Here is a 21,925-nt window from a genome sequence, read left to right as displayed (position 1 = left end):
CTTTCCATCTTGTAGAGTCACTGTGACTTCAGTTTCGAAAGGAGCTGATGGTTTACCTGCTTTGTTTTGTCCTTATTCAATAAAGGAACATAATGTTACACATTGTGTTTTTATATTCATATGGAATGTGTATTTGTTTATATGACAGAGTACTAGGGCCACACTGAAGAAAAAGGATAAAGTCATAAATTTATGAGGCTGGTTCTTTCTGCAGAAAAGCTACATTGTTTTTACAGTTTTGATACTTATGACAATGTGATACTTAATATTCTGGCACATCAGCATGTCTTTGTTTATGAAACCATACTGAAGTACAATTTCACGAAATGCCCCACATCTGTCATTTTAACAACTGTCCTCCTTTAAAACAACTGGTTACAATATTATGACTTGTGTTTTTTTCCCCTCTGTGGCCCTAATATTCTATCATTTTATATATAGCCTTATAGTCTATGGGAAACTGTAAATTATCTAATGATAGCAACATCATCTAAAAATCATTTTTTATCCAAAATCATTGAAATTAATGATCACAAACGTTTAAATAATGACAGTGGGTCTAGTTATATGTGATAACAATGTATAGTGAGCAGTGAAATAACTATTGGTTTCCATTTGTGGTGACTGCTGACTGACAGTAGGGATGAGATTAAATAGATCCTGGAATTTAGCCTGGTCTGGAGCAGGCTAGCTCCACAGAATAAATCTCCATGGTAATTTATACCATAACATATCCTCCTGCCCCCTATCCATCTTTAGTGCAACCGGATTACGGATCAATTGAGCCAGGATCACCAAGATATCCTGGCTTAATCCCTTATCCTAGTTTTGTGCAACAGGCCCCTGGTCTCTGTTGATTAACTACGCAGATGAATAATATAGACCTGGCTAGATCCCCTCTGAGCCAATCAGTTATTATTAGTAGTGGTGGTGGGGTGACTGACCTGAAGCCTGGACAGTGTTATCATGCAATTTTACTCCTGTATATTTATGGAGTCACTTAGCTATTTAAAATCTAATCATAAAGTGCAAGATCATTCGGACCATCAACTTTCTTGTTAGATTGGTAGTGTTGGGTGGGTCAAGGGAAGGTTCTGTTTATGTCTTTATTTGATGGCAGCACTATTTACTGGTGTTGTGTGGTCAGATGAGCTGTGCTCTGTGATTTTTAAATATGTTGTGGGTGGGGAGGGAAGTCCATATGGGAGGAAGATGGTAAAATCAGATGCATTGTTTTATAAAGATGGAATCTTGTGTAACGTGAACAATTCCAAAATAAAACCATTACAATAAAATACAGTGTGTTTTAGGTGAAAGGGTGTGCATTGTTTTACAAATATATTCAGAACAATTTCTACTTCTGCCAAGTATCAACATCCAAATCCACTGAAATTCCTTTTACTTGCAGTGGGAGCACAGAGGTGTTTATTTTGTTTACTAAGACAAGTATAAGTTCATCAGAGACCAAACAATGTTTATAAAAACATTTACATACTTAAAACAGAGGATGTCAAGACTAAATCAACTAAGCTAAAATGCTACTAAGGTTCAGTTTATTATCAATATACTTCATAAACAAACTCTTCAAAACTCATGTGCAAGGTCAAGTTTTGAAAGATCAAACACCAGTTAAGATTACAAATCTTTTCAATCCAACATTTAAAAAATTAAAGATTTTGTTCCTAATGCTGTCAGTCATTACAAAGCGATATAAGCAGCATTAGATGTAGTTGTGTGGGTCCTAGAGCCAATTGACTTCATGATAGAAATATTAGAACTTCAGTTTAATATCATTTTACCCCATTATAAAGAGATCTTAGTCTACATAAATATGTTAAAACTTTAGTAGGGAAACTTCATAGCTTCTAAGTAAGTGACAACATATTTTAAGTCAGCTAGCTTAGTCTAGCAGCCTACAAGGCTATGGCACCTTCAAGGCTGTATACCTTGGAATTATAACGAGACACTTTTCCTTGTTTCCTACGTGCTTTCAATTCATGTCTGTGTAACTGTGAAAGTTTTAAAAAATATGTACGGAAATACTCAACCCTCCCTTCGGAAAAACCCAGAATTACACAAGGGCAGTAGTACTGTAGTTAAATAATTAATCTATATTAGGCTTAGTGGTGATTGGCTGTTCAGGAAGCTATCATACAGGTTGTCACATATATTCTTCCTTTTCTTCTTCATTCTTCTTTTTGCTTCCACCGCCAAAGATGGCCGCCGCGATACCTACCAAAGCAAGTGCTCCGAAGCCCACCATTGCCATTCCCACAGCCTGCCGAACCTGGGCAGAAAAATACAAACATTAATTTGAATGACTCGAATGAATGACTGATTCAGAAACAGTATCACAGCATAGATGCATTGAATGTATAACAACAAGTACACCAGTTACTCTACACTCACGTGTGTCTCTCTTGACACACATTCATAGGTTGAGAATGTTATGGCTCACAAGATTACTCTACGCTGAGCACAGTACAACTAGCATTGAGCACCAGTCCACTGTACCTACCTGTCGAGACTCAGCCTTCCCATATCTCAGATCTGTGACAAAGTGCTCACAGTTCCCCTTGATGACACAGTAGGACAGCTCCTGGTCCACATAAGCCGTGGCATCCCTCAGAATCTCACGGATGGGTCTGACCTATAATAATAATAATAATAATAATAATAATATAATACATGCCATTTAGCAGACGCTTTTATCCTAAGCGAACTTGCATGCATACATTTTTATTAGGGTGGCCCCAGCGGGAATCGAAAACACTATCCTGGCATTGCAAGCACCATGCTCTATCAATTGAGCCACACAGGATCACACAGACTGCGTCCCAAATGCACCTTATTCTCTATATAGTTCACTACTTTTGACCAGAGCCCCATGGGGAGTCATTTGGAACGCAGCCATACTGTACTTACTGGTACTGACCTTGTACTTCTGATCCAGCTGGTTGTTGACACGCCACTTATCATGCCCCACCACGTCCCAGATCTCTTCCTTCTTCACCTTAGCCTTGTCACTGAGCACAGACATCATGCTGTTGGCCCTGGCCCCTGGTGCCTCGGCTGGGGAGCAAAGAGACATGGGAGGGGGTGGACAGACAAGACATCATCAGTGCCAAAATTGAGTTTTTTATAACTCATATTGTATGTACTCTATATAGGCCACTGTATATCAATTGTTGAGTGCACTATATCAAGATTATTACTCACAGGGTGGGGCCAGGTGAATGACAAAACCGTCACCAACGTACAACGCCCAGTGCTGGTATGTCCCTCTGAATATCTCTATCAGATCCCCTGGCTCCGGCTTCTCATCGTACTGTCAAAGGAAAAAATAATACAACCATTAAGTATGATTTAGCAATGTGTGTATTGCCATGGTTACAAATACAGGGGTGTTGCTAGACACCCTCTTGTTGAAGTATGCAACTTCCACATATGCAGTTCTGAAAGGGAATGTGCTCAGATCAGGGAACAAAACTATCAAAAGTTATTCAGTCATAACTCATGCAAACTCAGCCTTTTACAAACAATATTTAAATATTTCCAAAACAAACAGGTAGACTACATAGATACAGTGGACACAATCAACATTAGGACTGGACTTTACTTACCAATGTTGGAGCCATGGTTACTGTTATTTCCTTTACACAGCTTTGATCTCAACCCTGTAAAGTCAAAACAAAACCTATGGGTTATATTTAGGGGGCCTGTTTTCATAAGACATGAGCTCACAAAATATTAGGCAATCTATTGACAAATAAATTAGACACTGATGTCATTTCACTGTGTTTTGGTGTCTATAAAAAAACAAGAATTGTGCAACGAAATAGATAGCTAGCTAGATAAGTTAACTGACCACAGAAGGCACACAACAGAGACAGCGTTTGCGTGCTGTTGGTTATCTTCCTCACACAAGTATTTCTGTCCAGATAATAATTTAAATAAATTTAAATTCTTATAACTTACAGTAAATTCGGTGTCGTGGCATCGATATTGCTTGCTTTCACTTCGAACACAGAAGTCAGAAGCAGAAGTCAACGATCAGCTGACTCGAAAAAAAAGCTAACAAATCCGAGAGGCGTGTCTGCTGGAAGCGTGCGTGCTGACGTTAGTTTCGAAGTACTCTGTCAGGCCAGTAGATGGCAGTAAATATGTATTTTTCCGCATTACCCCTTGGAAGACGTAATAGAAGAAGAAAATAAATACTTCCGGTTTTGGAGCGCCCTTTTGATATTTTTCCTGAACATTACTTTAAAAAGATAATCATATTTCAGGTGTAGGGTTGATTATTCGTAGCTTGTTACTAGGGGAGAGTTGTTAATGTTCTATTTTCAGTTTGGGAAGTTGAACTATGTCTGCCTTTTTTGACGGAACTCTCCTGACAGTCACCATGCAGACCTCTCTCGGTCACACACCGCAAAATGCATTTAGGTTTGTTGCTTAGCATGCTAGCCAGCCACTAGTAGTTGTAGCTACAGTATGTGGCTGCTTCCCCACTGTACCAACAAGTTCTAAGGCTGATATTATGCTAAGGGTATTGTGGACAGATGCAGTGGTCAGCATTTTTCAAGCATATTTACGAAATATTCTAGTCAGAGAATAGAACAATTATACCAATTGGAATCACATTTGTTAGTTTATAGATGTTTTGCAACTGTGAACTTTTGGTGTGTGTGTGTGTGTGTGTTTAGCCCCCAGGAGCTGTCCCAGGAGATCAAATCCTTCATCAGTGGCGTGGACCAGACCCAGGGTCGTAAACTCAGCGTCCGTGAGCATGCCCGCTGTGCCGTGCGTCTACTACGATCTGTGCCTGCCTGTCGCGGGGCGGTGCTTGAGCACCTAAGGGGCGTGTACAACGAGCACGTATCAGCCTTTCTTCACAATCTGGAGACCGACGGCGAGGGCGACGGGGACTCCAACCTGGAGGATGTCATCACGGAGGTCCATGGCGTCCTGGCGGAGTTCATCAGGCTCAACCCCCGAGCCTGGGCTCCCCTTGTCTCATCCTGGGCTGTAGATCTGCTGGGGCAGCTGAGCTCCAAGCATGCCGGCCGTAGGACAGCTCCCCACTCCTCCAGCCTCAACGAGCAGCTGCAGCTGTGGATGTCCTGTGCAGCTACACGCTCCCTCATGGAGGCCTATACCCAGTGCCTGGCGGCCATGATAGCCTGGTGTCCTGACCAATGTGTGGACGCTCTCCTGGACACCTCAGTGCAGCACTCCCCCCACTTTGACTGGGTGGTCGCCCACATCGGATCCTCCTTCCCGGGCACCATCATCAGCCGCGTCCTGGCCTGTGGTCTTAAAGACTTCTGCTCCCACGGAACGGCTGACAAGCGTCAGGGAGACAAGAGCAGCCGAGTGCCTAAGATAGGCTCTGTGGTGGGGATCCTTGGCCACCTGGCGGCGCGGCACTCTGACAGCATCCGGCGGGAGCTGCTGAGGATGTTCCAGGAGAGCCTCAGCCCCCTGACTATACCCCCCAGCTCTGGGTCCACCTCCTGGGAGCACTCAGCCCAGCTCCGCGGAGGCGCAGTGCCCTTCCTCCTCCAGCTGGCGGCGCTGTCTCCCTCTCTGCTGGGCGCCGTGTCTGCTGAGCTGGTGGAGTCTCTACAGCCTCCAGTCTTGCTCCAGCTCCAGGCTGTTCTACAGGGGCTTCCCAGGGACGAGCTGGACAACATGCTGGGGCTGGCCGTTCACCTCATCGCCCAGAGCCATGCTGGAGGGGCACGCGTCCTCCGCTTCCTCGCCGACACAGCCACCCCCGCCTCCGTCATCATCTCAGGCCCAACGCCTTCCCCCCACGAGGGGGTCCGGGAGGCCTGCGACCGCATCCTCCAGATGCTCCTGCTGCACCTCCACAAACTGGTCTACACCCGCTCAGAGGGGGACGACGGCTACTACAGCCGCCCCCACTCTCCCTCCTGCAAGGCCCCCCGTGTGGTCCCCTTCCTGGAGGAGCTGCAGTCCCACGTGGGAGAGCTGTGTGCTGAGACATTGAGGCTGGAGAGGAAGCGCCATCTCTGGCTACACCAGCTGCTGTGTCTGCTGTCTGTGTACGGCGGCCCCAGCGTGGCCACGGAGGCCCTCTGTCAGCTGCTCACCCTGGCCCGGAACCCAGATGAGCTGACCCTGGCCTGTATAGGTATTATTCCTCCTTTCACCTCCTGTGTGCGTTCAGCTCTGCACCTCTGGTGGGCTGAACTACACTCAGTGTGGTGAGCCTGGGCGCGTTCAGAAAAAAGTGGGGGCGCCGATACACTGGGCACCTTCGTGACCGTGGTAATCGGGCCCTTCTTGAACGCAGCATGGGTCTGGGTCGTACTAACAGAGACCTTAGTCTGTGATAGTGCGCCATCCCCAATGTGGTTATTATCAGCGCGTTCTGAGAGAAACGGGGGCGCCGATACGTTGGTTACGCCCGTAACCGTAGTAATCAGGCCCTCCGTGAACGCAGCACGGGTCTGAACTGCACTGACTGAGGCGTTAGCCTGAGACAGAGCGCCGTCCCGAATAGCGGTCGCGTCATCATGCCATTATCTGGCTGAGACTGCAGCCTGCTATGTGAGACACTCACTACAGCACTCCTAGGAGTCTGTAAAGTGAGGTCTTTATAAGGTACACTTAATACCTTTTATATACCTGCCTTATGTGTGCATTCAGCAACGCACCATGGTGGGCTGAGCTGCACTCATAGTGGTAAGAGAGAGAGCGAGAGTGAGGAAGGTCGAACGCTCTCGGATGTATTATGGAAAAAGGGGCTCTTTTTTGACAGTGTCAAGTAGAGCCAACTCTTTATTACACACATCAACAAAAAACATTCTCCTCCATACACTCAACGGTAGAGTGGGGGGGGACAGTGGGCTCGGTCACAGCAGGCGCTGTGCCGTCTTCCGTTCTCTCCCCCTCGCCTGTCATAAACGGCGTCTCTTCTGGCCGCCCTTCGGGTGATGCCAGGATGACGCTTTAATGACCTCTCTCGCCGGCACCTCTGGCGCTGCAGGGGGGGGCGAGGCCCGCTCCCTTGCTGCTGGAGGCCGCCGTCTGACGCCAAGCTGTAGCGAGAGTAACGGCCGCCCTTCCTCATATCCACTTCCGGGTTGGAGGGAATGGGGGGCAGCTTAATCTCCCGCTATTTAGCAGCCCACTCAATGAGACCTGAGAATTCAGGCACAGAGAGGCTGTGGCGTCATCATCCAGGGATGTAATGACCTCACAATTTCCCGAAGGAAAAGGGGTGTTAAACATCTGGGTCAGTGTAATGAATTGTTCCAATAGAATATTCATTTCTTCCCCAATAGCCCTGTCATCTCCTGAGTCAGCGCCTTCAGATGATGCCTCAGAAGCTGAGGCTAACACTGATAGCACATCCTCAGGAGGAATATCCTCCCTAAAAATGCCCAACGCTGCTTCCACTCCTTCAAAAAAGGAGGGCGCAGCTGGCGCATAGTGGGGGATTAATGAAGCTGTCCCTGGCGTGCTGTGTCCCTCAACCCACAAAACATATGTCGGGGGGGTTGACAGCCGCCAAGGGGAACAGCGACATTGAGCTCTGAAAAGAGCTTTTGTTAAATACTTACCCTATGGATAAGCTTGGTGTGCTCATTGTAGGACGACGTCGATGATATGGAAAATCGACGGTGTTTTCTTCGTCCTGAGTCTTCTCTTCGTCTCTTCTTGGCTTCTTCAGTCTAGTCCAGTCGCTGAAGATAAAGGGAGGCTGAGTGAGGGGAGGCATCCCCTCTTATAGGGACACCTGTACTCCTATTGGCTGTAGGTGTGTGCATAATTTTGTCTCAGGCTGCTGCTGCCTTAGGGCAGAGGGTAAACCATTAGGAGCAGAGCTCCCCTATGGGGCGGAGCTCCACGATATAGAACAGTAATTATGATAATTCAGCTCTAACCCAGACACATGGCTCCTATTCAACCCTTATGGAATTATTCTGGTACTCAGCCTTTGTACTTTTCCACTGCCCAAATACAATGCACATAGATCATTCCAACTGACCCATAAAGCGATAATTACTACTGCTAGACTAATTATACAATTATAAACAGATTCAAACGGGCTCAAGTCAAATAGTCTCTAACAATATATAATAAATTGTGTATATGCTGAATGTTTATTTTACATATACGCATAAATGGTTTATGAAAGTTTTAGATGAGCTGTCGGTGCAGAAATAAGACAGTCTCCATGAATGGGTCTGTATTCTGTATGTTACTGACCTACCAAACGGCATATGGCACCTCCCTGAAGGGTAATGCTGGGACACGTTCAGCAAGGCACAACGTTGTGGAACAGATAGAAATATGTTATGTAGAACAAACATGCCTCTCGCATAGAATAAGGAATCATGTCAGGTCTATTCATTATATTTCTATCTTCAATGTTCCACAACGTTTGCCTACGGAAAGTGGCCCAGGGGCCTGTTGCACAAAACTAGGATAAGGGATTAAGCCAGGATATCTTGGTGATCCTGGCTCAATTGATCCGTAATCCGGTTGCACTAAAGATGGATAGGGGGCAGGAGGATATGTTATGGTATAAATTACCATGGAGATTTATTCTGTGGAGCTAGCCTGCTCCAGACCAGGCTAAATTCCAGGATCTATTTAATCTCATCCCTACTGTCAGTCAGCAGTCACCACAAATGGAAACCAATAGTTATTTCACTGCTCACTATACATTGTTATCACATATAACTAGACCCACTGTCATTATTTAAACGTTTGTGATCATTAATTTCAATGATTTTGGATAAAAAATGATTTTTAGATGATGTTGCTATCATTAGATAATTTACAGTTTCCCATAGACTATAAGGCTATATATAAAATGATAGAATATTAGGGCCACAGAGGGGAAAAAAACACAAGTCATAATATTGTAACCAGTTGTTTTAAAGGAGGACAGTTGTTAAAATGACAGATGTGGGGCATTTCGTGAAATTGTACTTCAGTATGGTTTCATAAACAAAGACATGCTGATGTGCCAGAATATTAAGTATCACATTGTCATAAGTATCAAAACTGTAAAAACAATATGTAGCTTTTCTGCAGAAAGAACCAGCCTCATAAATGTATGACTTTATCCTTTTTCTTCAGTGTGGCCCTAGTACTCTGTCATATAAACAAATACACATTCCATATGAATATAAAAACACAATGTGTAACATTATGTTCCTTTATTGAATAAGGACAAAACAAAGCAGGTAAACCATCAGCTCCTTTCGAAACTGAAGTCACAGTGACTCTACAAGATGGAAAGCACAGAATCCAAGCATATTATACAAAATGATACATACACATTCAAAGGTCTGTATATAACACACCCTGCATGTCTGCACACTAAAATAAATGCAGGACAAATCCATACACATCAACTGAACAGACAAATGAATGGATGCAGTAGCCTCCCTGCAGCCTTGTATTACACACAGTATACCGCACAAACATCATAAGAGGCCAAATTCGTAAAAAAACTAACCCAAAAAAACCCAAATTCCTCTGCCACCGCAGGACATATTTAACCAAAATTGAAAGCACACATACTAACTAAAATAATTCAACACATATTGGTCCCTCAGCAGCCGACCACTGTCGTCATCAGGGAAGATTGCCGGATTGTCCCAGTCCATGGCTGGTGGCACTCTGGGGGCCCTCTCCTTCCTCAGGCAGGCCACATTGTGGAGGACAGCACAAGCCACAGTAATATCACATGCCCTAACAGGGCTGACCCTTAATTTGTGAAGGCAGTGAAAGCGTGCCTTCAGGAGGCCAAAGGTCATTTCAACTCTGGCCCTGGTCCTGGCATGGGCATGGTTGTAGGCCTGCTGTGCTTCCTGGGGGTCTGTGAAAGGTGTCAGGAGAAAAGGCTGGCAGCCATACCCCCTGTCTCCCAGCAACACACCAGAGAATTCACCTGTCAACACAAAATCTCATCATTACTACCTCATAAACACAGTGATATTCTTGACACAGCCATGATGGTTATAAATAGGGGTTGTGTGGCTTACCTTGTGATAGGCACTGATAGATTTCAGAGGCCCGAAAGATTCTGGAGTCATGGACTGAGCCAGGCCATTTTGCCACAACATTGCTGATCACACAGTCAGCATTGCAGACCATCTGAAATCATAAGATGAGGAATATTACACCAATCAATGCACATCACTGGCAATGCAGAGTGTTCGTCAATGGACAATATCAAAAAGTTATGTTCACCTGAACATTAATGCTGTGAAAGGATTTCCTATTCACAAAATCGGCCTCATGGGCACCTGAGGGGGCTTTTATCCTTATGTGTGTGCAGTCCACTGCACCAATGACATTGGGGAAACCTGTCACACAAAGTAATGAGTATCCTACTATGTGTTAACAGTTGTCCTGTAATTTGTAGATCCTCTTACCTGCAATCCTATAGAACTCCTCTTTGATGTCACAGAGTCTTCTGTGGCCAGGGAAGGAGATGAAGACATCTGCTAATGCTTTGATAGCCAGACACACACTCCTTATTGTGCGGCAAATTATGGCCTTGTTCAGCTGTTCTGCATCCCCCACTGAGTACAGGAAGGCTCCACTAGCAAAAAAGCGCAAGGCCACACAAACCATTTGCTCCACACTCAGTGCATGGCTCCGTGCAGTGCGGTGCTTAATCCTGGGACCCAGTAGTCTGCATAGATACCTGATGCCATCTGCAGAAAACCTGTATCTTTCATATAGATGGTCATCAGGGAAGGCCAGTGGGTCCAACCGGTCCCTGAAGACCCTTTCTCGCCTGAAGGCTCTCCTCAGCACAAGTGCTTCTTCATCCACCACATCTCGCACGAATGGGCATGCCATTGTCAGAGCAGAAAGGAACACACAATTTTGGGCCTTCATATAGGCTAGTGGCCACACCTGGTGCTGGGGGGGTGGGCAAAAGAGGGCGATGCCTTATAACGATGACTTGGTTGTACTGATTGCTGGGAAAATAAAAAAAACCTTAGAAAGATGCCACCGTCCTGTGTGCTCACAATAAGAGCTCATATGTCATGGCTCACTTGACTTTACGAGAATATACCTAATTTTTATTTTGAGCTGTGTCATCTTCTTGGAGCTGGGGGAGGAAAGAAAAATAATGATTAATACATTTGTGTTACAGTTAGCATACAGTGTACATTGAAGGCATATCTCACCTCCCTCTCAAGTTTTTTTATTTCAAGGTCCAGTTTCCTAATTGTCCTCTTTTTTATTTCGGACTCCAGTGCAAGATTTTCCATCTTTTTCTTCTTGTACTGAATGTCTATGTCTGCCAGTTCTATTTGGCGCCGGAGGTGGTTGCCATACAACTTTCTGATAGCTTGTGAGCTCTGTGAACACAATACAATTAGCGCAGCTGGAATTTGGCAGGATGTGGTGTCCTTTTATTAATACGCACTATGTTGCCAGGCTGGTTTTCCCACTGTATAGCATCTGGGTCCTGTAAAAGAAATTAGATTTTTTGATTTTGATGAGGACTCCTCACCATTGTAGAGTAAATAGTACTTTCACAGTCTTAACATGATACCTCATGCCTTCTGGAATCCAGAGAGATGGTCTCCTCCTCATCATCGTCTCCATCATGTGCTGTTGCTGCTGCACTGGGGCCTTCACCCTATCACATTTAATCGGATTCATATTGAAGCTAGTAGACAAGACATGCCAGGCCTACAGTATGCCTTTGATGGAGTACTCACTGGATCAGCATCGTCTGGTGCTTGTGCTGGTGGCTCTAACAGGAACACAGTGCTGCCAGACACTGCAAGGCAATAGGTAAACCAAAGTCAGACAGTCCAAATTGATTCAATATGAATGTGGTTGTATCCCATGTAGAGATGGAAGGACATACCTTGAATGAAGCGGGTGGCATCTTGGGAGGAACCTATGCTCGTCTCTTTCCCCCCAGGGATCCCCTCTAAGACGGGCCTGCCTTTATTTAGCTCCAAGGCCATGTCCTCTGCTGGGGTAAGGTCAGCCTTTGGTGACCCACCACCCGTGCCTTGTCTGTGGGTATTCTTTTTCACTGCTAAAACAGTACAGACAATGTGTGAGCAGGCACCTTCTGGGTACAATATATGCTTGTGCTTTGTTAAATATTAGTCAGGGACCATACCATTCTGCAGAATGTTCTTGTATTTGATTTTGACCTGCTGCCATGTCCGTTTTGGCCCGTTCATGTTTAATCTACACACACACACACACACACACACACACACACACACACACATATTTAATGGAGTCACACTGCAAAAAATTACTTGGTATTTTTGTCTTGTTTTCAGTAAAAATATCAAAAAATTTATCATAGCTTTATACAGTGTGATGGAGTTACTTTACACAATTTCACTCATATCTGCAGTGCATTTCAATTAAAAATTTAACCGTTTCATAATTACAGTACAACTGCATTTTTGGAGATGTGAATTAAATATTTGAATTGTAATTGTGATGTTTCAGCGGAGCGGTGAGTGTGTAATTGTGCACTACTTACGCATTCAGGCGGTCTGCAATACTTTGCCACGCTTTTTCTCTTTGCTTTATCACTGTGGCGGTGTTGCCTTTCTTCTTAATTATATCTTTTACCTCCTCGTATGCCTCCATGAGGATTTGTGCTTCCGACGGGGAAAAGTACGCGGCTCTAGTTGCCATGGTAAATCAGTTAATCTGTGATCTGTGGCGGGGTCTATTTGAGTGAGCCGTGAGCGCGCACCTATCCAGGATTGGTTTCACCTGGCTTAATGAATCCGTGTCTGCTCATCCTGGCTTGGTCTTTGTGCAACCAATTAAGCCTGGACGCACATGTTTTGGCTTCATTGAGCTCAGCTGAGTCATTTATCCCGGATGTCTTAATTCTACTTTTGTGCAACAGGCCCCTGGTCTCTGTTGATTAACTACGCAGATGAATAATATAGACCTGGCTAGATCCCCTCTGAGCCAATCACTTATTATTAGTAGTGGTGGTGGGATGACTGGCCTGAATCCTTCATATTCAGCATGGACAGTGTTATCATGCAATTTTACTCCTGTATATTTATGGAGTCACTTAGCTATTTAAAATCTAATCATAAAGTGCAAGATCATTCGGACCATCAACTTTCTTGTTAGATTGGTAGTGTTGTGTGGGTCAAGGGAAGGTTCTGTTTATGTCTTTATTTGATGGCAGCACTATTTACTGGTGTTGTGTGGTCAGATGAGCTGTGCTCTGTGATTTTTAAATATGTTGTGGGTGGGGAGGGAAGTCCATATGGGAGGAAGATGGTAAAATCAGATGCATTGTTTTATAAAGATGGAATCTTGTGTAACGTGAACAATTCCAAAATAAAACCATTACAATAAAATACAGTGTGTTTTATGTGAAAGGGTGTGCATTGTTTTTACAAATATATTCAGAACAATTTCTACTTCTGCCAAGTATCAACATCCAAATCCACTGAAATTCCTTTTACTTGCAGTGGGAGCACAGAGGTGTTTATTTTGTTTACTAAGACAAGTATAAGTTCATCAGAGACCAAACAATGTTTATAAAAACATTTACATACTTAAAACAGAGGATGTCAAGACTAAATCAACTAAGCTAAAATGCTACTAAGGTTCAGTTTATTATCAATATACTTCATAAACAAACTCTTCAAAACTCATGTGCAAGGTCAAGTTTTGAAAGATCAAACACCAGTTAAGATTACAAATCTTTTCAATCCAACATTTAAAAAATTAAAGATTTTGTTTTTAATGCTGTCAGTCATTACAAAGCGATATAAGCAGCATTAGATGTAGTTGTGTGGGTCCTAGAGCCAATTGACTTCATGATAGAAATATTAGAACTTCAGTTTAATATCATTTTATCCCATTATAAAGAGATCTTAGTCTACATAAATATGTTAAAACTTTAGTAGGGAAACTTCATAGCTTCTAAGTAAGTGACAACATATTTTAAGTCAGCTAGCTTAGTCTAGCAGCCTACAAGGCTATGGCACCTTTAAGGCTGTATACCTTGGAATTATAACGAGACACTTTTCCTCGTTTCCTACGTGCTTTCAATTCATGTCTGTGTAACTGTGAAAGTTTTAAAAAATATGTACGGAAATACTCAACCCTCCCTTCGGAAAAACCCAGAATTACACAAGTGACGAGGGCAGTAGTACTGTAGTTAAATAATTCATCTATATTAGGCTTAGTGGTGATTGGCTGTTCAGGAAGCTATCATACAGGTTGTCACATATATTCTTCCTTTTCTTCTTCATTCTTCTTTTTGCTTCCACCGCCAAAGATGGCCGCCGCGATACCTGCCAAAGCAAATACTCCGAAGCCCACCATTGCCATTCCCACAGCCTGCCGAACCTGGGCAGAAAAATACAAACATTAATTTGAATGACTCGAATGAATGACTGATTCAGAAACAGTATCACAGCATAGATGCATTGAATGTATAACAACAAGTACACCAGTTACTCTACACTCACGTGTGTCTCTCTTGACACACATTCATAGGTTGAGAATGTTATGGCTCACAAGATTACTCTACGCTGAGCACAGTACAACTAGCATTGAGCACCAGTCCACTGTACCTACCTGTCGAGACTCAGCCTTCCCATATCTCAGATCTGTGACAAAGTGCTCACAGTTCCCCTTGATGACACAGTAGGACAGCTCCTGGTCCACATAAGCCGTGGCATCCCTCAGAATCTCACGGATGGGTCTGACCTATAATAATAATAATAATAATAATAATATAATACATGCCATTTAGCAGACGCTTTTATCCTAAGCGAACTTGCATGCATACATTTTTATTAGGGTGGCCCCAGCGGGAATCGAAAACACTATCCTGGCATTGCAAGCACCATGCTCTATCAATTGAGCCACACAGGATCACACAGACTGCGTCCCAAATGCACCTTATTCTCTATATAGTTCACTACTTTTGACCAGAGCCCCATGGGGAGTCATTTGGAACGCAGCCATTCTGTACTTACTGGTACTGACCTTGTACTTCTGATCCAGCTGGTTGTTGACACGCCACTTATCATGCCCCACCACGTCCCAGATCTCTTCCTTCTTCACCTGAGCCTTGTCACTGAGCACAGACATCATGCTGTTGGCCCTGGCCCCTGGTGCCTCGGCTGGGGAGCAAAGAGACATGGGAGGGGGTGGACAGACAAGACATCATCAGTGCCCAAATTGAGTTTTTTATAACTCATATTGTATGTACTCTATATAGGCCACTGTATATCAATTGTTGAGTGCACTATATCAAGATTATTACTCACAGGGTGGGGCCAGGTGAATGACAAAACCGTCACCAACGTACAACGCCCAGTGTTGGTATCTCCCTCTGAATATCTCTATCAGATCCCCTGGCTCCGGCTTCTCATCGTACTGTCAAAGGAAAAAATTATACAACCATTAAGTATGATTTAGCAATGCGTGTATTGCCATGGTTACAAAAACAGGGGTGTTGCTAGACACCCTCTTGTTGAAGTATGCAACTGCCACATATGCAGTTCTGAAAGGGAATGTGCTCAGATCAGGGAACAAAACTATCAAAAGTTATTCAGTCATAACTCATGCAAACTCAGCCTTTTACAAACAATATTTAAATATTTCCAAAACAAACAGGTAGACTACATAGATACAGTGGACACAATCAACATTAGGACTGGACTTTACTTACCAATGTTGGAGCCATGGTTACTGTTATTTCCTTTACACAGCTTTGATCTCAACCCTGTAAAGTCAAAACAAAACCTATGGGTTATATTTAGGGGGCCTGTTTTCATAAGACATGAGCTCACACAATATTAGGCAATCTATTGACAAATAAATTAGACACTGATGTCATTTCACTGTGTTTTGGTGTCTATAAAAAAACAAGAATTATGCAACGAAATAGATAGCTAGCTAGATAAGTTAACTGACCACAGAAGGCACACAACAGAGACAGTGTTTGCGTGCTGTTGGTTATCTTCCTCACACAAGTATTTCTGTCCAGATAATAATTTAAATACATTTAAATTATTATAACTTACAGTAAGTTCGGTGTCGTGGCCTCGATTGCTTGCTTTCACTTCGAACACAGAAGTCAGAAGCAGACGTCAAAAAAAGCTAACAAAAGGCGTGTCTGCTGGAAGCGTGCGTGCTGACGTTAGTTTCGAAGTACTCTGTCAGGCCAGTAGATGGCAGTAAATATGTATTTTTCCGCATTACCCCTTGGAAGACGTAATAGAAGAAGAAAATAAATACTTCCGGTTTTGGAGCGCCCTTTTGATATTTTTCCTGAACATTACTTTAAAAAGATAATCATATTTCAGGTGTAGGGTTGATTATTCGTAGCTTGTTACTAGGGGAGAGTTGTTAATGTTCTATTTTCAGTTTGGGAAGTTGAACTATGTCTGCCTTTTTTGACGGAACTCTCCTGACAGTCACCATGCAGACCTCTCTCGGTCACACACCGCAAAATGCATTTAGGTTTGTTGCTTAGCATGCTAGCCAGCCACTAGTAGTTGTAGCTACAGTATGTGGCTGCTTCCCCACTGTACCAACAAGTTCTAAGGCTGATATTATGCTAAGGGTATTGTGGACAGATGCAGTGGTCAGCATTTTTCAAGCATATTTACGAAATATTCTAGTCAGAGAATAGAACAATTATACCAATTGGAATCACATTTGTTAGTTTATAGATGTTTTGCAACTGTGTGAACTTTTGGTGTGTGTGTGTGTGTGTGTGTGTGTTTAGCCCCCAGGAGCTGTCCCAGGAGATCAAATCCTTCATCAGTGGCGTGGACCAGACCCAGGGTCGTAAACTCAGCGTCCGTGAGCATGCCCGCTGTGCCGTGCGTCTACTACGATCTGTGCCTGCCTGTCGCGGGGCGGTGCTTGAGCACCTAAGGGGCGTGTACAACGAGCACGTATCAGCCTTTCTTCACAATCTGGAGACCGACGGCGAGGGCGACGGGGACTCCAACCTGGAGGATATCATCACGGAGGTCCATGGCGTCCTGGCGGAGTTCATCAGGCTCAACCCCCGAGCCTGGGCTCCCCTTGTCTCAACCTGGGCTGTAGATCTGCTGGGGCAGCTGAGCTCCAAGCATGCTGGCCGTAGGACAGCTCCCCACTCCTCCAGCCTCAACGAGCAGCTGCAGCTGTGGATGTCCTGTGCAGCTACACGCTCCCTCATGGAGGCCTATACCCAGTGCCTGGCGGCCATGATAGCCTGGTGTCCTGACCAATGTGTGGACGCTCTCCTGGACACCTCAGTGCAGCACTCCCCCCACTTTGACTGGGTGGTCGCCCACATCGGATCCTCCTTCCCGGGCACCATCATCAGCCGCGTCCTGGCCTGTGGTCTTAAAGACTTCTGCTCCCACGGAACGGCTGACAAGCGTCAGGGAGACAAGAGCAGCCGAGTGCCTAAGATAGGCTCTGTGGTGGGGATCCTTGGCCACCTGGCGGCGCGGCACTCTGACAGCATCCGGCGGGAGCTGCTGAGGATGTTCCAGGAGAGCCTCAGCCCCCTGACTATACCCCCCAGCTCTGGGTCCACCTCCTGGGAGCACTCAGCCCAGCTCCGCGGAGGCGCAGTGCCCTTCCTCCTCCAGCTGGCGGCGCTGTCTCCCTCTCTGCTGGGCGCTGTGTCTGCTGAGCTGGTGGAGTCTCTACGGCCTCCAGTCTTGCTCCAGCTCCAGGCTGTTCTACAGGGGCTTCCCAGGGAAGAGCTGGACAACATGCTGGGGCTGGCCGTTCACCTCATCGCCCAGAGCCATGCTGGAGGGGCACGCGTCCTCCGCTTCCTCGCCGACACGGCCACCCCCGCCTCCGTCATCATCTCAGGCCCAACGCCTTCCCCCCACGAGGGGGTCCGGGAGGCCTGCGACCGCATCCTCCAGATGCTCCTGCTGCACCTCCACAAACTGGTCTACACCCGCTCAGAGGGGGACGACGGCTACTACAGCCGCCCCCACTCTCCCTCCTCCAAGGCCCCCCGTGTGGTCCCCTTCCTGGAGGAGCTGCAGTCCCACGTGGGAGAGCTGTGTGCCGAGACATTGAGGCTGGAGAGGAAGCGCCATCTCTGGCTGCACCAGCTGCTGTGTCTGCTGTCTGTGTACGGGGGCCCCAGCGTGGCCACGGAGGCCCTCTGTCAGCTGCTCACCCTGGCCCGGAACCCAGATGAGCTGACCCTGGCCTGGCAGCTCCACACCCCGCTGTCCGCCTGCCTGCCAGGCCTCATCCCTGCCGCAGTGACCCGCTGCGTGGCCCAGATCCACACACACACACTGGGACCCAAGCAGCTCTGCCAGCTCCTCCTCAACCTGGCCTCCGCCGTGCAGAGTGTACAGGAGGAGGAGAGGAGGGGTCCAGGAGGAGGCATGGGAGGAGGAGGAGGTGCGAGACCTCAGTCCTCCATGGCAATGCAGGTTGGAGCAGCAGTCTCGGGACACCTCCATGACTTCTGCCCTCTGCTCCTCCATGGTGACCCGGCGGTATCCCACGCTGCCGTGCGGCTCCTGTCCCGCAGCCTCCTCCCCCGTGCCGCCCTGCCTTCCCACCTGCTGCTCGTCTGTCGGGCCGCCGTCACACACTTCTTCCTGGCGCTGCGGAGGAGAGGAGAGGCAGGGAAGGGGAGAGACGGAGGGCAGGGAGGAGAGGCGGTGAACTGTTCCGTGCTCCTCCTGTCCCATCTGGCAGGTTACTCCTCTCTAACCCTCAAATGTGTCCTGCAGCAGCTGGTGGAGGGAACTCTACATAAAGGAAATGCTGACCTGTTTGGAGGGCAGAGCGAGGACATTGGAGGGGACACCCCCATCTCCCCGTCCTTGACCCCTGACCGGGGGGGCTCCCTGCTGGACATCAACTGCAGGTTCGGCACCACGGTCAACTTCTCTGGTAGTGTGTGGTCTGTGTTCCATGCTGGGGTGATAGGGAAGGGTCTGAAGCAGCGCAGCGTTAGGCCTCACCCCGACCCCGCCAGTGTCATACAGAACGTCCAGACTCTGCTGGCTGTTGCCGTCCAGTGCTGCAGCGCGCCATCTGGCAATGGCGGCAACGGTGGTGGTGCCCCAAAACACCAGCCCTCCGTCGTTCCCGACGAGCCGCCGCCCATCAACGCTGAGGCGGCCAAAATGATGGCGGTGACGCTGGTGGATTATATCTGCCCCGACGTGGCCAACGGGGAGCTGTCATGGCCACCAGAGGAACACGCCCGCACCACTGTAGAACGCGACATACACATACGCCGCTGCTTTGAGGCCCACCCTGTCCTCTTCCCGTTACTCCATATTGTGGCTTCCGGGCGTCCTGCTCTCTGTTACTGTTCTGCGGTGCTCCGGGGCCTGCTGGCCACTCTGCTAGCCCACTGGGAGGCTTCGAGGGAGCCTTTGGCGGTGGACTCCCCCTGGCACCTCCAGGCCTCCTGCATGCTGGTGTCCTGTATGGGCGAGGGCCAGCTGCTGCCCCCCGTACTGGGCAACGTCCACGAGGCCTTCCCCTACCTGACGCCCTTCGAGGTGAGGCTTCTCCTCCTGGCTGTGTGGGAGTACGTGAGGGGCAACGGCCCCATGCCACAGAAGTTTGTCTTCAGTGCTGAGAAGGGCCTGTTCTGCCGGGATTTCGCACGGGACGGGGACGTGGCGAGATACGTAGCGCCCATCCACAGTGTCTTGCATAAGAACATTGACCGGCTGGGGCACCTTTGCTGGCGTTTTCAGCTCTGAACAAGGGAAGGAGAGAACTGAGGGAGGGATGGATGGAGAGATGGAGATGTTGCTTTGCCGTTTTCTAAGTTTGGTTGTTTCTCTATAACTGTCATCTAGTTCTGTATGCACTCTGAAGCATAAAGTGCCTTCAGAACGTATTCATACCCCGTTACTTTTTTCGCATTTTGTTGTGTTACAATGTGAGATTAAAATGGATTTAATTGTCATTTTTTGTCAACGGTCTACACAAAATACTCTGTAATGTCAGTGGTGGAAAAAGTACTCAATTGTCATACTTGAGTAAAAGTAAAGATACCTTAATAGAAAATGACTCAAATAAAAGTGAAAGTCACCCAGTAAAATACTACTTGAGTAAAAGTCTAAAAGCATTTGGTTTTAAATATACTTAAGTATCAAACGTAAATGGAATTCCTAAAATGTACTTAAGTATCAAAAGTAAAGGTATAAACCATTTAAAATTCCTTAGATTAACCAAACGGCACAATTTTTAGTTTTAGTTTTTTTATTGAAGGATAGCCAGGGGCTCACTCCAACACTCCAGATCAGAGGCAGTAGGGATGACCAGGGACATTCTCTTGATATGTGTGTGAATTGAACCATTTTTGTGTCAAACTGTAACAAGTACATTTGGGTGTCAGGGAAAATGTATGGAGTAAAAAGTACATTAATTTCTTTAGGAATGTAGTGAAGTAAAAGTTGGCAGAAATATAAATAGTAAAGTAAAGTACAGATACTACTACTACTTAAGTAGTACTTTAAAGTATTTTTACTTAAGTACTTTACACTACTGTGTAATGTCAAAGTGGAAGAAAAATTATAATATTTGTTTTTAAAAAACACAAAAAAAACACTAATATATCTTGATTAGATAAGTATTCAACCCCCTGAATCAATACATGTTAGAATCACCTTTGGCAGCAATTACAATTGTGAGTCTTTCTGGGTAAGACTAAGAGCTTTGCACACCTGGATTGTACAATATTTGCACTTTTTAAAGTATATCCATAACATGATGCAGCTACCACCATGCTTGAAAATATGAAGAGTGGTACTCTGTGATGTGTTTTCCCCAAACATAACGCTTTGTATTTAGGACATGACGTTCATTTCTTTGCCACATTATTTGCAGTTTTACTTTAGTGCCTTATTGCAAACAGGAAGTGTGTTTTGGAATATTTTTATTCTGTACAGGCTTCCTTCTTTTCACTCTGTCAATTAGGTTAGCATTGTGGAGTAACTACAATGTTGATACATCCTCATTTTTCTCTCATAGCCATTAAACTCTGTAACTGTTTTAAAGTCACCGTTGGCCTCTTTCTTCTCCGGCAACTGTGACAGGGTGTATTGATACATGTCCAAAGTGTAATTCATAACTTCACCATGCTCAAAGGGATATTCAATGTCTGTATTTTTATTTTTTTACCCATCTACCAATAAGTGCCCTCCTTTGCAAGGCATTGGAAAACCTCCCCGGTTTTTGTGGTTGAATCTGTGTTTGAAATTCACTGCTTGACTGAGGGACCTCACAGATAATTGTATGTGTGGGGTACAGAGATGAGGTAGTAAAAAAAAAACATGTTAAACACTGCTATTGCACATCGAGTGAGTCCATGCAACTTATTATGTGAGTTGTTTAGCAAATGTTTTGTCTTGAACTTATTTAGGCTAGCCATAACAAAGGGGTTGAATACTTGACTCAAAACATTTCAGCTTTTCATTTTTATTACTTTTTTGAAATTTCCCCCAAAATAATTCCACTTTAACATCATGGAGTATTGTGTGTAGGCCAGTGACCAAAAATCTCAATTTAATCAATTTGAAATTCATGCTAACACAACCAAATGTGGAAAAAGTGAAGGGGTGTGAAAACTTTCTGAAGGCACTGTAGTTCACCAAATGCTGAGAATGTTATGTCTACTTTTTATCTCTCATGTTTTGTATCATTTTCTAGATTGAGTAGGGTTTTGTAGGTAGCTGTTACTTTAGAGGGATAAAAACATGTAGTATACAATAAATACATCTGAGCAAATTTTTGTTTAAAATATTTGGCCTTTGAACATGACTACGTTTCGCAGGTCTGTGTCCTTGATTTTTCTGAATTGACAAAGAAATACAACTCTGTTTTTGGAAAGGTACATTGATGATATAATTTTACAACAACAAACACATCCCACAGGTAC

The 21,925-nt window shown here is 45.5% G+C and overlaps 4 protein-coding genes across 4 annotated transcripts; 2 read left to right on the top strand and 2 right to left on the bottom strand.

Moving 5' to 3' along the window:
* Positions 1–1,392: 1,392 nt before the first annotated feature.
* Positions 1,393–4,090, bottom strand: LOC311107847 (phospholipase A and acyltransferase 3-like). The gene is made up of 6 exons (XM_084150413.1): positions 3,979–4,090; positions 3,624–3,677; positions 3,220–3,328; positions 2,936–3,072; positions 2,519–2,650; positions 1,393–2,287 (listed from the first exon to the last, which is right to left on the bottom strand). The coding sequence occupies exons 2-6, from the start codon at positions 3,636–3,638 to the stop codon at positions 2,162–2,164; spliced, it is 519 nt and encodes a 172-aa protein (XP_084006539.1). The 5' UTR covers positions 3,639–3,677; positions 3,979–4,090; the 3' UTR covers positions 1,393–2,161.
* A 199-nt stretch (positions 4,091–4,289) lies between these two features.
* Positions 4,290–8,199, top strand: LOC311107245 (integrator complex subunit 5-like; the record flags this gene model as incomplete). The annotated part of the gene is made up of 3 exons (XM_084149728.1): positions 4,290–4,443; positions 4,704–6,157; positions 8,171–8,199. Exons 1-3 carry the CDS (start codon positions 4,364–4,366, stop codon positions 8,197–8,199), a joined length of 1,563 nt encoding a protein of 520 aa, XP_084005854.1. The 5' UTR covers positions 4,290–4,363.
* A 5,272-nt stretch (positions 8,200–13,471) lies between these two features.
* LOC311107436 (phospholipase A and acyltransferase 3-like) lies at positions 13,472–16,195 on the bottom strand. The gene is made up of 6 exons (XM_084149927.1): positions 16,062–16,195; positions 15,707–15,760; positions 15,303–15,411; positions 15,019–15,155; positions 14,605–14,736; positions 13,472–14,373 (listed from the first exon to the last, which is right to left on the bottom strand). Exons 2-6 carry the CDS (start codon positions 15,719–15,721, stop codon positions 14,248–14,250), a joined length of 519 nt encoding a protein of 172 aa, XP_084006053.1. The 5' UTR covers positions 15,722–15,760; positions 16,062–16,195; the 3' UTR covers positions 13,472–14,247.
* A 145-nt stretch (positions 16,196–16,340) lies between these two features.
* Positions 16,341–21,765, top strand: LOC311107393 (integrator complex subunit 5-like). Its single transcript, XM_084149886.1, has 2 exons — positions 16,341–16,500; positions 16,769–21,765. The coding sequence occupies exons 1-2, from the start codon at positions 16,421–16,423 to the stop codon at positions 19,740–19,742; spliced, it is 3,054 nt and encodes a 1,017-aa protein (XP_084006012.1). The 5' UTR covers positions 16,341–16,420; the 3' UTR covers positions 19,743–21,765.
* The last annotated feature ends 160 nt before the right edge of the window (positions 21,766–21,925 follow it).

Source organism: Coregonus lavaretus (assembly GCF_964263955.1).
Source record: "Coregonus lavaretus genome assembly, chromosome: 32".
NCBI lineage: Eukaryota > Metazoa > Chordata > Actinopteri > Salmoniformes > Salmonidae > Coregonus > Coregonus lavaretus.
The sequence above is the reverse complement of the archived record's forward strand: the minus strand, read 5'-3'. Positions and strand labels throughout refer to the sequence as shown.

Excerpts from the sequence above, each read along its gene's own strand:
- LOC311107393 (XM_084149886.1), top strand. The coding sequence starts at position 16,421 with ATGTCTGCCTTTTTTGACGGAACTCTCCTGACAGTCACCATGCAGACC. Across the intron at positions 16,501-16,768 it reads ACACCGCAAAATGCATTTAG|CCCCCAGGAGCTGTCCCAGG; the intron begins GTTTGTTGCTTA and ends GTGTGTGTTTAG.
- LOC311107847 (XM_084150413.1), bottom strand. Across the intron at positions 3,073-3,219 it reads CATTCACCTGGCCCCACCCT|CCGAGGCACCAGGGGCCAGG; the intron begins GTGAGTAATAAT and ends TTTGCTCCCCAG. Across the intron at positions 2,651-2,935 it reads AGCTGGATCAGAAGTACAAG|GTCAGACCCATCCGTGAGAT; the intron begins GTCAGTACCAGT and ends TTATTATTATAG.
- LOC311107436 (XM_084149927.1), bottom strand. Across the intron at positions 14,737-15,018 it reads AGCTGGATCAGAAGTACAAG|GTCAGACCCATCCGTGAGAT; the intron begins GTCAGTACCAGT and ends TTATTATTATAG. Across the intron at positions 14,374-14,604 it reads GGAAGGCTGAGTCTCGACAG|GTTCGGCAGGCTGTGGGAAT; the intron begins GTAGGTACAGTG and ends TTTTCTGCCCAG.